Source organism: Mesoplodon densirostris, chromosome 11, assembly GCF_025265405.1.
Source record: "Mesoplodon densirostris isolate mMesDen1 chromosome 11, mMesDen1 primary haplotype, whole genome shotgun sequence".
NCBI classification, from domain to species: domain Eukaryota; kingdom Metazoa; phylum Chordata; class Mammalia; order Artiodactyla; family Ziphiidae; genus Mesoplodon; species Mesoplodon densirostris.
The window spans coordinates 48,127,589-48,142,323 of record NC_082671.1 but is presented as its reverse complement, the minus strand read 5'-3'; the positions used below and the strand labels follow the sequence as shown (position 1 = coordinate 48,142,323).

The 14,735-nt window shown below is 39.0% G+C and overlaps 1 protein-coding gene across 1 annotated transcript in view; it reads left to right on the top strand.

Moving 5' to 3' along the window:
• SCN8A (sodium voltage-gated channel alpha subunit 8) overlaps positions 1 to 14,735 on the top strand; it is a 183,234-nt gene that overhangs the window by 122,862 nt on the left and 45,637 nt on the right. Inside the window, exons 12-13 of the mRNA XM_060113425.1 lie at positions 3,265 to 3,660; positions 13,167 to 13,299. Coding sequence (XP_059969408.1) covers positions 3,265 to 3,660; positions 13,167 to 13,299 — 529 coding nt within the window. The remainder of the gene's footprint in view (positions 1 to 3,264; positions 3,661 to 13,166; positions 13,300 to 14,735) is intronic.

Genomic DNA, 14,735 nt, shown 5'->3' with positions numbered 1-14,735 from the left:
AACTTCTAGAAAAATTATCACATTCTTAGATGTTGTAAAAATGCCTACTTGCTATTAAAATTTCTAAATGCTTCTCTCAGGTTTTTACCGTCTCATTGCAAACCAGTAGCGGATTATATACTAGCATTGATCTGTGAATGGTTCAGGGGAATGAATCAGTGAGGGTGCCCAAACATATATGTGAAATGAGGAATAGCAAGCAATAAGCTGGAGGAGGGGCTGACGCCTCTACCAGCTCAACAGCGTGGAGAAGGAACATGGCCATGTATGTGCCCTTTTAATACACAGTGACACCCTCCACTCATAAATGAGACCCAGTGAACATTCTAGAATCTAACCTATGCAGCTCCTCCTCTCTGGTACAGGGATGAGGCAGAAGAGCAAAACAAGTCAGAGTGATCAGGAAAGGGGTCAGAGATGTTGCATACCTGAACCCTATTTTTTAGAGGCCTACATACAGCCTATAGTATGTATTTAACAATAACATTTATATAAAATGATCTGTGATAAGTGGTTTTCTTGATGCAGTTTCCAGTAATCAAATTCATTTATTATCTCAGAGATTTGTGAGTTGCTTCAAGCCAAGGCAAGAGGAGACTACATAACAAGGGAAATACAGGTTAGAGAGTTAAGTATGATAAAACTAGAAATATCCAAAGAAAATGTACCTATCTGGGCATGGGGGCTTTGTACATTATAGGAAGAGAATGGAACTGGGCTCATTTTGAGTCTAGACCTAGAAGTGGAATTCTAGGTATAAAAAAGATATGGGCAGAAATATTAAAGAGGAGCCCTACAGCCATTCCAGGGTTATCATCAAAAGTATTATTTTAAAATGTTTATTTAGCACTTTTAATATGTATACTATATTGGCAGAGTCCTAGCCCACAAAGAACTTCCACAGTGGAATCATTTTACCAGAAGGGTAAGGCCTAAACTCTAAGGCAAAAATCTTATATAGCTAAAAGTTACTTTGAAATTCCTTCAAAGCCATAATTGAGCAAACTGAGTATCTCAGGGTAGCAAGGAGGATTGTCTGAGGTCAGTTGTCTGTCAGGTTTTGTTCTATTAGAGCAGATGTCCTCAAACTGGGATTGCATCCCCTCAGGGCACTTGAAGACTTTCTAAGCACAGTTTTAAGGAACCTGATTTCCAGATCTTTAAGTTACATTTTCCTATGCCTAGGGTGAGGCCTGTGGTCCAAAGTCACACCAGTTCTTTTCCACTTTTCTTTTCACAGTCAGCCTTCTCCCACTTTACAAAAGGAAGGCATACCTCTCTCTCATCCCAAATCCTAAGTGGTGTATTGCCCTAAGATATAAAAATCTTTGGATGTGCGAAACAAAGGGACAGTTGAAAATATTAGGGTCTAAAAAGTTTTCTTCAATCTAGGAAACAAACCCATTATAAGGCTTTCTGAATTTACCTATCTCTTACATACTTCTAATAAGAGTGAAATATAGAGTTATAATCAGGGGCAATGGGATGTTTTAAGTTCAGGAGCAAGATGGATGTCACTGAGATACATATTAATACATTTATTAAAAATGAAAAATGAATTCATACTTTTTCCAATGAAAATAAGTCTGATTTGGCCAATTGCTTTGACACTGGGGACTGGCTTTGCTAATTAGATCGTATGGTGGGCATTTTTGTAAATTAAATGAGCTAAATCTGTGGCTTTAAGGTTTTGATGAAAATATCTTTAAAGCATGTGATAACATCATTTTATTAAAAAATCAATGTTGGCAGTGATGTATAGAAATTGACAATATTTTGGTTATTCCAACCTTTTCTGTTGGGTTAAATATGGTTCCTTTAAAGTAAAAGAATAACCCCTGTAAGAGGTACCGATATAATTATTAGTTAATAATAAATAAAGCCGTTTTGATATCCTCAAAAATCAGGAAATGGAATACTTCTATCAACTGGGTACAAATCCTTTGGCAAGTTGGGTGGTTTTCAGTTTTTTGCTTTCAACACAATTGAAAGAGGACTTGATTTAATTGTCAGCTGATAGATCATTAAGATAAATTTTGCTGATAGCTTACTATGCAATTTTGGCATATAACTTAGAAGAAGTTCAAAGAATTGAGTGACATTACTGTTTATAACAGTATTCTTCTGTTCCAAGGTACCATTTACATGAATAAGGTTTCTCAGCACTTAAAATCTAAATAATATTAGAAGGGAGAGAGGGGTTGCTGTTGAGCCATGTTTGATTCTAATAATAAATAATACTATCTACAAATATTTAAATACCAAAACACCAATTGGAAAAAAAAATCATCTCATTGAGATATATTTTAATAAAATTTCTTTTTAAGCTTAGTAATTACTTATAAAATGTAGAATATATTTGTGATCAATTGTATTAATGAGAATTGTAATAAAAACACAATCCAGGAGAATTTTTAAAATTTCTTGGAGACTCATGGTCACAGGAAAATTTTTTTTAATTTTAAGTACAGTTTATTTATAATTTTTTGTTGCAGAAAAGTATTGAAAGGTGATCAGTAAAACGCATTAAAGCATAAAGATATACATTAGCATAAAATTCTCTAGGGAAGATGGAATGGAAGTATGAGCTGAAGGAGAAAAAGATGAAAAATTTCTAAGTGATAAATACAAGTTTGACTTTAAAATGTCAGTGCTGGGAATTATATAATTTACAAATACTTAAACTTCTCATGAGAAAAACGTTGACTTTAAAATGGAGGAGGAGGGGACAGATACCATTTTCAACTGAACTAAAAAACCAGTATTGGCATAGTTCTTAGCCTCTAGGGCATGTGGTACCCATTGAGAGAGTGGCAAGTGACTGGGCGCTTTTAAATTCTCTCCTTTTGCCAAGTGTGGCATAGAATCTAACTTGGTAGATTAAAGGCACACTCCAGGTGAGCTCATAGTAATGAGAAATAGACACTGAATGTATTTCCTGGTGGATTCAATACACAGAGCATGAGATAAAAGCATCCTTTCAATACATGGGTGAACAGTGACTAGAACTTGTGAATGGTTAACAGGTCAAAGACAGGTGTATCACAAGGTTCTGGGACAAGGAGAAGTGAGTAATGATGGGTGTTGAAAAGCAGTAGAAATTCAACATCCAGAAGTGCTTTCTGGAAACACCTGTGTTCTGATTAACAGGAATGCAAGGATGGGGCCAGGCTGGGGAAGCTGACAGCCTTTGTTCAGCCTCTACGGGGTCCCCTTCCTGTCTCATGCCTCCCTCTCTGTCTCTCTCTCTTCCTTCCCCTACAGTCACTACTCAGCATTCCGGGCTCCCCATTCCTGTCCCGCCACAACAGCAAAAGCAGCATCTTCAGCTTCCGGGGGCCCGGGCGGTTCCGGGACCCGGGCTCCGAGAACGAGTTTGCGGACGACGAGCACAGCACGGTGGAGGAGAGCGAGGGCCGCCGGGACTCGCTCTTCATCCCCATCCGAACCCGCGAGCGCCGCAGCAGCTACAGCGGCTACAGCGGCTACAGCCAGGGCAGCCGCTCCTCGCGCATCTTCCCCAGCCTGCGGCGCAGCGTCAAGCGCAACAGCACGGTGGACTGCAACGGTGTGGTGTCCCTCATCGGCGGCCCCGGCTCCCACATCAGCGGGCGTCTCCTGCCAGAGGTGAAAATAGATAAGGCAGCTCCTGATGACAGCGTAAGGAAGTAAAAACGTAGACCGAGGCTAGGCATGGCATTCTCTCCCACTCCCTTCCTCTCTTCTCTCCCCGCTCTGTCCATTCCACCCGGTCTGTCTTCCACGCTGCATCCCAACTCTTGTCTCTACCCCCCGCCACTTCTGTTTTCTCTCTCCTGGTTTGTTCCTCTTTCTCTCTTCAGCCCTCCTCTTTTACTCGCCCTGTTTTCCCTTTTACTTTATTCCTTGCTCCATTTCCCCCCATCTTCCTTTCTTGTTTCTGACTCTGGCCCTTTCCCCATCAACTCTTTCCTTTATTTTATCCCTTTTTCTCTCTCTCCATCTCTGCACGTCTCTGCCTGCTTATCTCCTTTCCTCCCCGCACCTGCTTTGACTGAATGCCTCTGGCCAGAGGATCCTGCCCGGATGGAATGAGAAGGGCCTCTGCCGTCACCAGTGACCAAGTCTGAGCGGGTTTGGAACTATCATTGCTTCTCTCCCGCTACGTCCTCCCTCCTCGTAGGGAAACAACTTGGAATTTAAAGCTCTTATCTTCCTATTTAAAAAAAAAAAAAAGTAACATAGATTTGAATAATTTTCTTAGTCTCCTCTACAAGAGTGAGATGTGATTTTTCCTCTTTTTCCAAAGAGGAATGTGCATGGGTGATGCTGAGGGTAGGAAGTAGGCACTGGGAGAGCCAGGCAAGGAGAGGTTAAGGAAACCAGTGGGGAACTGGACCTAGACATTTAAAAGGGATTGAGATGGAATTGAATCAAAGGAGGGGAAGGTAGGTGGTCAGGGCAAGAACACATGGTATATGGGGGAAGAAGGAAAAGGGAAGTGAAAGATGAATTTTAAATGTAATCAAATGTCAGGCTCTGGAGGAGCTGTATATAATAGCTTCACAAAACCACTTGTCTAGGGGTTAGGATAATGGCTCGCCTCTTTGGGAAAAGCCATCTCTTAACATTTCTTTAGATTCTAAGCTGTTTATACCTTTTTTTCTAGTTTTAAATTCTTATAACCTTAATGATCCTAATCCTTTCTACCTCTCGTTCCTTAACTTTCCTCAGTCCCTCCTTAGCTGGTCTCAGCTTCTTGAGATAGCATGTCTGTTTCGTTCCAACACTTCAGTTTCCTCTAACCCAGCATGAAGATAGCCAGCCCTTTAATTAGCATGATGCATGTGTGGAGGGAAATTGGACAATCAAGGATGGAATTATTCAGAATGATCTGTTTTTAGCACTTTAGGACAGTGGTTGACTGTCCTAAATTCAACAGACAGGATATTTGACGTTGTCCTTTCTCTTCCTGACTTTTTATTTAAAAGCAAAATATTTCCCCCCTTATGTTTGTATAGCTCTTTACAAGGTACAAATTACTTTTACATGCTTTATTTGTTTCGAATAAAAATTCCATAAGGCTGACAAAGTGGAGCTGATTATTCCTGTTTTTGAGATGGGGAAACAGGCTCAGTGAGTTTGCACTCCTTGGGGTTACACAGCTTATCATTGACAGACCTTTCAGAAACCTCAGTCTTCTGTTTCTCAGTTAATTTTCATGTCTTCTCCGCCTAGTCACATGGCCATTGCTCTTCTGGAGAACTGCTTGTTTCAGATCAAGCGTAATAGGAACAATAATAATAACAAACAGTGGCTCCAAAGCCCCCTTCAAGCTAGGTAGTTGGCCAAAATAAATATTATGAATGACTGTCTTTACTTGAAATATAATTTTTTGATCTTCACTGGTTCTATGTCTAGATGTAAATTTTTTGGCTCCATAATTAGATAGATAATATATTCTCTAAAAAAACAAGAGATGATATCAGTGGAGAATGAGGGGTGGATCAGCATGGGCAGTACAGTGGGGATAATTCACATGTTGAAAACCAAAGTAAATTTTGATATCCTAGGAGTTTTAAAAAATATTTAAACGAAATAATATATCTTGCTTTTTCTTTGAAGAGAAGGTATTAGAAAAGGTATCCAGGAAGAAGGAGCTTGAACTTCAGCTTAAAGGCAGATGAGCAGGTTTGCGGGTTTTGTTTTTGTTTTTTTAGCAGCTTCTGTTATATTGTGTGGGAGATAAATTTGAGAGGCAGTTGAGCAGATGGCTGTGAAATGCAAGGCCGTCTGCGCTGCCTTACGTTGTGGCTGACAGAATGCTGCCTTTGGGGTTTTGGGGGTCCTGCACACTCAACACCCTGTAAGCGCTTAGGAGATGCTTTGCAGTGGCCCCAAGTGATGATGGTGACAGACCTGAGGATTCCCAAGGCCAGGAGGTCAGATCCCAAAGTGGCAGGAAGATGAGGTAGGTAGGACTGTATCATTCCCAAGGGCTTCATAACGAGGAAAAATTATTTTGTTAGAAGCCATAAAGAAGCACCTCCTGGGCTTCCCTGGTGGTGCAGTGGTTGAGAGTCCGCCTGCCGATGCAGGGGACACGGGTTCATGCTCCAGTCCGGGAAGATCCCACGTGCCGTGGAGCGGCTGGACCCGTGAGCCATGGCCGCTGAGCCTGCACGTCCAGAGCCTGTGCTCTACAGCGGGAGAGGCCACAACAGTGAGAGGCCTGCGTGTCGCAAAAAAAAAAAAAAAAAAAGAAGCACCTCCTAGTTGTTAATGGTGTGGGGAAATATCTAAGTTACATTAATGGGCCAAAAAGACAAAACAAAACAATAACAGAATACATATAGTTTGTGTGGTACGATATCATCTATATAAAGACAAACTGCATATAGAAAAAAGCTGACTGACTAAAAGTTAACAGTAGCTGCCTTTGGAAGGGGAAATTATTAGTGACTTTTTTTTCCTTCCTTACACTTTTCTGTTCTTTCTAGTTTTCTACAATGGGCCTAATACTTATAGCTGCCATAGACTGAGTTCTGATGACACTATGCTAAGCACTTTATATGTATGATCTCATTTAATTCTTATAACTTCCCCATTCAGTAGGTGGTTTTATCCAATCAACAGATAGACTCAGAGACTTAGTGACTTGTGGAAATGGAACCAAGGTCTTCCTGATGCCAAGAGAACTTCCTGACTGCTTATTTGGGAAGTAGGAAAAGTCATTTATCTTAGAAGGAATTAATATATTCATAATGTTATAGGCAGCCTGGGCCAAATGAGCAATTATTATACCTCTTTGGGCTAGAAGATAGTGATTCTCACTGTCAAAACGTTTTGGATGCGTCTGCAGCTACAGATTAACTTGTCCTCGCCTGGACCATCACAGTGCTTCCAGTTACATACTCATGCTTTATGGCCTGGTGTAGGAGCCATTGATGGTCCATAAGCTGATCTCACACAACATTAATGCTTGGGCTATGCCACATCTGTATTTTTTTTTCTTTAGGCTCAAATTAAGAAATATAATACTCCCTATGAAAAAAAGACATCCAGACATCACCTCATTAGAATCTTATCAAAAACTATTTCACATCTTCATTCAGTTGTGATTGAGTGGTGATAATTTTTTGATAGTTTGAGAACTTTTGCTTTTTGCTGAAGCAGAGGATAAGGGGACTTTTCCCATGTCTTCATCTCTGAGCTGGAAAATCATTGCTCTTCACTCGTAAAGGAAGCAGGTGCCACTGACCATCCAAAAACACACATAACTCAGAAATCATGTTGTAAATGCAAAGCATTATCTCATTGCATGCTCACAGCTACTGCCCTCTGAGTTAGGTACTACTATTGTGTGCATTTTACGAGGAGGAAACCAAGGCTTAAAGAAATAAAGCAACTTGTCCAAGATTGCACAGTAAGCAGTGCAGTTAGGATTTGAATCCAGACAATCAAACTCCACAGCATTAACCACTAACCATTATGCTATGCTAACTACAAAGCCAGGGTTCTTTATTTACTCAAGTGATCCGGAAAAATGAGCATCTCTAAGCCCATTTCCTTATCTGTAAAAAAGAGATAAAAAGGACCGTTGTTATAGGGCTATTTGAAGATTAAATGTAATATTTATAAAATGTGAAGCATATTACTTGGCCCATCCTTGGTATTCAGAAAGCCAGTTTCCATTCCTTTCCCTATACTTTTTTGGCCTTCATAGCCTGAGAAGTAGACAGTGGGATTTCTGCTGAATTGCTTGACTTGGAGAGGGTTGGATTTCTTCTAAGATTCCAAAGATCCTTTGAGAAGGAGAAATTATTGTACAGTATTTTAAAGCAGAATACTACAAAAATTTTAGAAAGGCTTGAACAGGAGATAAATGGCTAGGTCCTAAGGCCACTTCTAAAATGCTCTAAATTTTAGTCCCAAGAAAGGTGACTGGCTGGTAAGTTGCCAGTTATGTATTTCCACGTGAAAGCAGTTCAGAATCAATAACAAGTTGAGATTCTTTCGATCTATAGAAATGTGGGCAGAACCTGCCATCTGCAGACGTGGTAGAATATCTCTTTGAGAAGGACAGCTACAACTTAGGAGGTTGGAAGTCAGTGGCTAAATGCCTAATAAACTTTGTGTTTGAGTTAAGAGAAATGCAACAAATTTGTATTGGGTTTAAAGTAATTAAGGTTCTCAATTGCTTCCTCTGTTACTGATAGTTTTGCACCAAGGCTCCTTAGGGGCTGAAGTTTTAAAAGGCAGAGAGGCTCCTGACTTTAAAAAGTTGTTAGTTCTTCTCCTCCCTCCCCAACAAGATGAAAGAAAATGAAACAAATAAAAATATACACCTTCATCTCCCCCTCCCCAAAAAAATTACCCAAAGAAATAAGGGAGGGGAGAGAATGAGTATGTGATCTTTCCTCTGGTCCTTGGGTCTCAGCATGCTTGGAGGAAGACACCTTCTTCCCACCTTCCAGGTGATGAGAATTGGGCAGCTGAGCCAATAGTAGAGACATACCTCACAGAATCCCAAGCAGATTCTAGGTGGAAAGTGACGATGAAGCTGCTTTACATGGGAGAGAGTCTGCTCCAGGTTTTCTTCCCTTCAATTGGTCATAGTCTGACACAAGAAACAATAGCCAACATTACTGGTTGGAAAGTGAAATAGTGCAGACACTTTGGAAAACAGTTTGGCAGCTCCTCATAAAGTTAAACATAGAGTTATCAGATGGCGCAGAGATTCTACTCATAGGTATATACCCAGGAAAACAGGTGTTCACACAAAAATTTATACATACATATATGTATATGTTTTTTCAAAAAACAGAATTTTGGTAGTGCTTGTACTGAATCTATAGATCACTTTGGGGAGAATGAACATCTTAATTATATTGAGTCTTCCAATCTATGAATGTGGTACATTTCTCCATTTATTTAAGTCTTCTCAAGTTTCTCAGCAAAGTTGTATAGTTTTTAGTGGGGGTCTTAGACATCTTTCATTAGATTTTTTTCCCTTGGTATTTGATATTTTTTGATACTATTGTAAAAGGTATAATTAAAAATTTTATTTTCAATTATTTGTTGCCAGAATATAGAAATACAGTTGATTTTTGTATATTAACCTTATATCTCATGACCTTGATAAATTAATGTATTGGTTCTATTAGCCTTGGAGGGTTTTTTGTTTTTTGGGGTTTTTTGGTAAATTCCATAATGTTTCCTACATGCACAGTAATATTTTCTGTGAGTAACAGCAACTGCAATCTTTATGCTCTTCATTTATTTTTCCTGCTTTATTGCACTAGCTAAGACTTTAGATACAAAATTGAATAGACTTGATGAAAGCGTACATCCTTCCTTGTTTCCACTATTAGAGGAAGAGGATTTAATGTTTCACCAAGAAGCATGAAGTTGGCTATAGGTTTCATAGATGATCTTTGTCAGACTGCAACTGCTACATTGTATTTGTGGCTTGCTGAGAAATTTTATTTTTATGCAGAGGTGTTGAATTTTGTTAAATGTTCTTTTTCTGCATCTGTGAGATGATCATATGGTTTTTCTCCTTTATTCTGTTAACATGATGAATAACACTGCCTTTTTTCCTAGTATTAAATTAACCTTGCTTTCCTGGGATAAACTCTGTTGGTCATGATGTAGTATCCTCTGTGTATATTGCTGGATTCTATTTACTCATATTTTGTTAAGGATTTCACATCTCTGTTGATGGGGGATATTGATCTCTAATTTTCTTTTCTTGTAATGTTCTTGTCAGGTTTAGTATCAAGGTTATGTTCTCTTTATAAAAGAAGTTGAGAAGTATTCTCTTAACCTCTGTTTTCTGAAAGAATTTGTGTAAAATTAGTATTATTTCTTCCATAAACATTTGATAGAATTCACTTGTGGAGCCCCATCTGGGCCTAGAGTTCTCTTTGTGATAAGATTTTTTATTATAATTTCTTGAATTAATATGGGCTATTTAGATTTTCTGTTTCTTCTTATGTCAGTTTTTATAAGTTGTGTTTGGATATGTTTGTCTATTTCATCCAAGATGAAATGGCATAAAGTTATTCACAACATATCCTTATTATCTTAATAACGTCTATAGGATTTATAGTGATATCCTGTTTTTTCACTCCTGAAAATTATAATTTGTGTTTTCTCTATTTTTTTTTTCTTGATCAATCTTGCCTGGGGAGTTATCAACTTTTGTAATCTTTTTAAAGAACCAGGATTTGACCTTTTTTGATTGTCTATTGTTTGTCCATTTACTAATTCATTAATTTCCATTCTTATTCTTATTATTTCCTTTCATATACTTACCTATGGCTTAATTTGATCCTCTTTTTCTAGTTTCTTAAGGCAGAAGCTTTGAGCATTGATCTTATATCTTTTTTTATTTTCTAATATAAACATTTAAAGCTGTAAAATTTTCTCTAACAATTTCTTTAGCTTCATCCCATAAATCTTGATGTATTGTGTTTTCATTGTCATCAGTTAAAGTATTTTTTAAATTTCCCTGTGCAAACCTCTTTGATTCACAGATCTTTAGAAGTCTGTTGTTTAATTTACAAATATGTGGGAATTTTTTGGATATCTTATTATTACCAAGACATTTGATGGAACCAGTTATTTGGATCTATGCTAAATGCTCTTGCCTTTGTAAAAACATAATTAATGGATTTCTCTTTTTACCTTCTAAAATTTCCTAAGTATGGGCTTTGAAATGTTCATTTCTCAGCATCTTCTTTCATTTGTTTCTTTTTTAAAATTTAAGCAATTGTACAGTATAGATTGTAGTTCTATAACACATTATGGATTATGGAACAAATTTTAATATTTCAGAAGCTGTCTCCACATAGCCCTGCTATAGTTTACTTTCATTTTACATAGAAAGAGATAAATAGTAATTGTTCCATCTTAATATTAAGTTTGGGGATAAATTTTTCTTTAATTTTTGTGGATTTTTTTATCCAAGCTAAAAATTGTTTTATCTTTTGAATAGGTATCAACAAATGATAATATAATAATTTGACTAGGTCTTTTTAGATAGCATTTTCATTAATTTTGTTTTTTAAGGTGGGTGTTATTAAAGCCTGAAGAATTTATATCTTATTATATCCAGCGTGCCCAGAAGACAGTAAGCTACACTAATACCAAAGCCATATTAAGTGCAGTTTCATCCTTCTTTGATGAACCAGCCAGTCCATTAGATCTTCCAGTACCTCGGGGGTCAGCATTATAAAATCTATCTATCGTAGATTTGTGGAAGGACAGTTCAATAAAAATCTAGAATCAATAAATGTCAGAAATAATAATGTCCATTGTATTGGGACTTCTGTGTTCATTTTTAGATGATTGTCATTTTTAAAATTTATTTAATTATTTATTTTAATTTATTTTTGGCTGCGTTGGGTCTTCGTTGCTGCGCGCGGGCTTTCTCTAGTTGCAATGAGCGGGGGCTACTCTTCGTTGCGGTGTGCAGGCTTCTCATTGCGGTGGCTTCTCTTTGATGCGGAGCACGGGCTCTAGGCACGCGGGCTTCAATAGTTGTGGCACGTGGGCTCAGTAGTTGTGGCTCGCAGGCTCCAGAGCACAGGCTCAGTAGTTGTGGCACTCGGACTTAGTTGCTCCGTGGCATGTGGGATCTTCCTGGACTGGGGCTTGGACCCGTGTCCCCTGCACTGGCAGGCGGATTCTTAACCACAGCGCTACCAGGGAAGTCCTGTCATTTTTAAAATATAGTAGTTTAATCTCATTTATTAAATGTCATGAATATCAGGCTGGGAATTGTAGCAAAAAGTGATTTCTCAAAGAAATATACTGTATCATGACCTGAGCTAATGGTTAAGTCATTCTTACAAATACAAATGTTTGTATAGTAGTGCATCCAGGAATTCCCAAGGAAACCAGTTCTTTTCCATTTCTTCTGTAGCTCTGCCAAACAAACAAAGCAAAACAAACAAAACCCTAAGGTAAACCAAATCTCTGAATCAGTGGAACTATTTGATAAAACACCATGATGGGATAAATTGTAATCTGCCAGGAACTTTCTTCAGTACAGTTCTTAAAATCTAAATATATGTAAGAATAGGAAGGCTTTCTGATATAACTCTCCAGAGACGATTATTTTCTTTTCAAAACTTTCTGTCACTGATCAGACAGATACTTCTCTAGCTTCATACAAACACATGTCTTCCCTGTCCTGTGGTGACTGTCTCTGTCCTCTTACCTTCACATGGAAGGAGCAGCTAAGTTTATATGGTTGACGTGTTACAGTGGACAGCATGGTTACTAGAAAGCTAGGTTTTAAGCCACCCCATTAAGCCTGATCTGATGTAAAATATTCAGGTTGGCACAAAAAGCGCAAGCAAGGGACATTCAGAAACCCTTTGCCGTGATCTACCATACTGGTATCGCCCAAGGAGGAGTGTGTAAAAACTATTTTGTTTAACAGTGTGATGGTGTTTTCTGCCCTTTTTATTTGGTTGGGAATTTGAAAATTTCAGGTTAACTCATAAAATAAAAATGTAAAAAGGCAAGATAAATGTAAAAAGACATATGAGGCAATGTGTTTAATTAAGATGGCAAAACCTACCATTCTTGTTTGCAGTGGCTTGGAGGAGATTTGGAGTAGAACTTCTACTTGCTAACGTTCAGTTAGGCCTAGGTTTGACATTTGGAAGTGACAGTTTGGTAGAATGATGGTTCTCCTACAAGTGAAGGAAACTGTGTCTGTAATACTCAGTGTGATCAGGGACCTGGCCCTTCATGAAATTTCACATACAGGTGAATTTGACTTATTTTATCATGTGGTCCAATTCTAGCCAAATGCTGTGGATTTGAGAGGAGGACAAGAGGGTCTATTTCTGATGGCATTTTCCCAGGGGATCTGGTCTTTCTACTCTATGCTTACATTGAGCAGATGAGGTATTTGGATCCCAGCCAGACTCTTGGGTTCACTGTAGATTTTATACACACTTAAACGACTTGGTCTTGTCATCTGTGGAGCTAAGGGTGATCCATGGCCAGCTCGTTTCATTCTACTTCTTGAGGTGAATAGGATTGTAGCATCAAAGTAAAAAGATCTAAGGAAGAGCATATGTTCTCGCTCACTCTAGCCTACATCCGGTAAGGCCCAGCCTTAACGTTTACAAGACTTTACTCACCCAACTTGTTGTTTTTTTCAGGCTACAACCGAGTTGGAAATTAAGAAGAAAGGCCCTGGATCTCTCTTGGTTTCCATGGACCAATTGGCCTCCTATGGGCGGAAGGACAGGATCAACAGTATATTGAGCGTTGTTACAAATACACTGGTAGAAGGTATGTGCCTTGTGATGCTGGTCCAAGCTGCTGAGCTATAAATATGTAGTGTGCGTGATAATATAAATATAGTTCCTTGGTCTGAGTTTCGCAAAACTTGTCTCTGAGCTTTAGGAATAGAGTCTGCTGGTTATAGAAACCAGCATTTCAGATCTACATGCAGAGAATCCAGGAAGGACTTCAAAGCCGCTGCCAGCACTGTACACAGATAGGTAAGAAGTATGAAGGAACAACATAAGAGTGAGCTAGAGGACCTCAAGAAGTCTCTGTAAGCATCGCCATGAGGAGCCAGTAGGGTGACGTGAGGCAGAGAGGAACAGAGACGGAAGAACTGTGATGACAGAAAATGATGGAACCCCCCTCATGCCCTCAACCACAAAACTCACCTTCCTCTTTTCCTTTTTAGCTACTTACAGATCTTTTGGTTTTCCCTTAAGGACAAATGTACCGTGCATTGTGATTATACCTAATTCTGCCTCGCTTTAAACACCCCCATATATCCATAAATATATTGCACGTGTGAACAGGTAAGCTGAAACCCCTCCAACATTGGCGCTCTGTGCCCGGGGGAAGGGCAGCCACTGTTGAATCATAGCGTGCCTGCAGCAGCGTAGCCGTCAGAGCCTGAACTCAGTAGCAGGTGGCTCCTCCGTGACACAGCCTGGCTTGCTGAGGAGCAGCTGAGGATTTCCCATTACACTGCAGTTCCCTCACAACTGTCTGCTTTCTGTCCGACTGTGGTCTGTATGCCAGGCTTCTCTTGATTTCTTTGGCAGTAGATTCAGTGACCAGGTTTTCTCCCACAAGATTCTGATTGATTCTGCATGCTTCTTCTTCATCTGATTCATGTTGATTTAGCTGAGTTGTCCCATTATAGATCCGTACTGTTCCTGATTGCCGTTCTTCAGAATCCACACACCCAGGCTAACCCAGTAACAATCAGAGTCCCTGAGATAAGGAGACTCAAATTACTCTGGTGTCCTTGGAACAAGGGTTTTTTTTGGTTTTTTTTTTTTTTGAGTCGTTTAAGCCACACACCACTTCTAGTCTGTGTGTGTGTGTGTGTGTGTGAGAGAGAGAGAGAGAGAGAGAGAGAGGGAGGGAGAGAGAGAGAGAGAGAGAGAGGCAGGGGCATCTCTGGTGAAAGGAGAATCCCTAGATGGGAACCCGAAACTCCCCTGGAATACTCAACATCTGCACATATGGGCAAGGAGTTAGACTAAACCTAGACTAATCTTGAGAATGTATCACGTAAAAAGAATACTGAACTAACTACTTTTCAGCTCCTGAACAGCTTCATTTAGTCCTGTTTTCTTTAATTCCCACCGAGGTCATTGTCTAATAGAACATCTTTAAGCTTTATAGTTTATACTTTGAAATAACAGGTAAGTAACTGCAGATCATAAGAATTCCAAGATAAGATATATCAATATTAG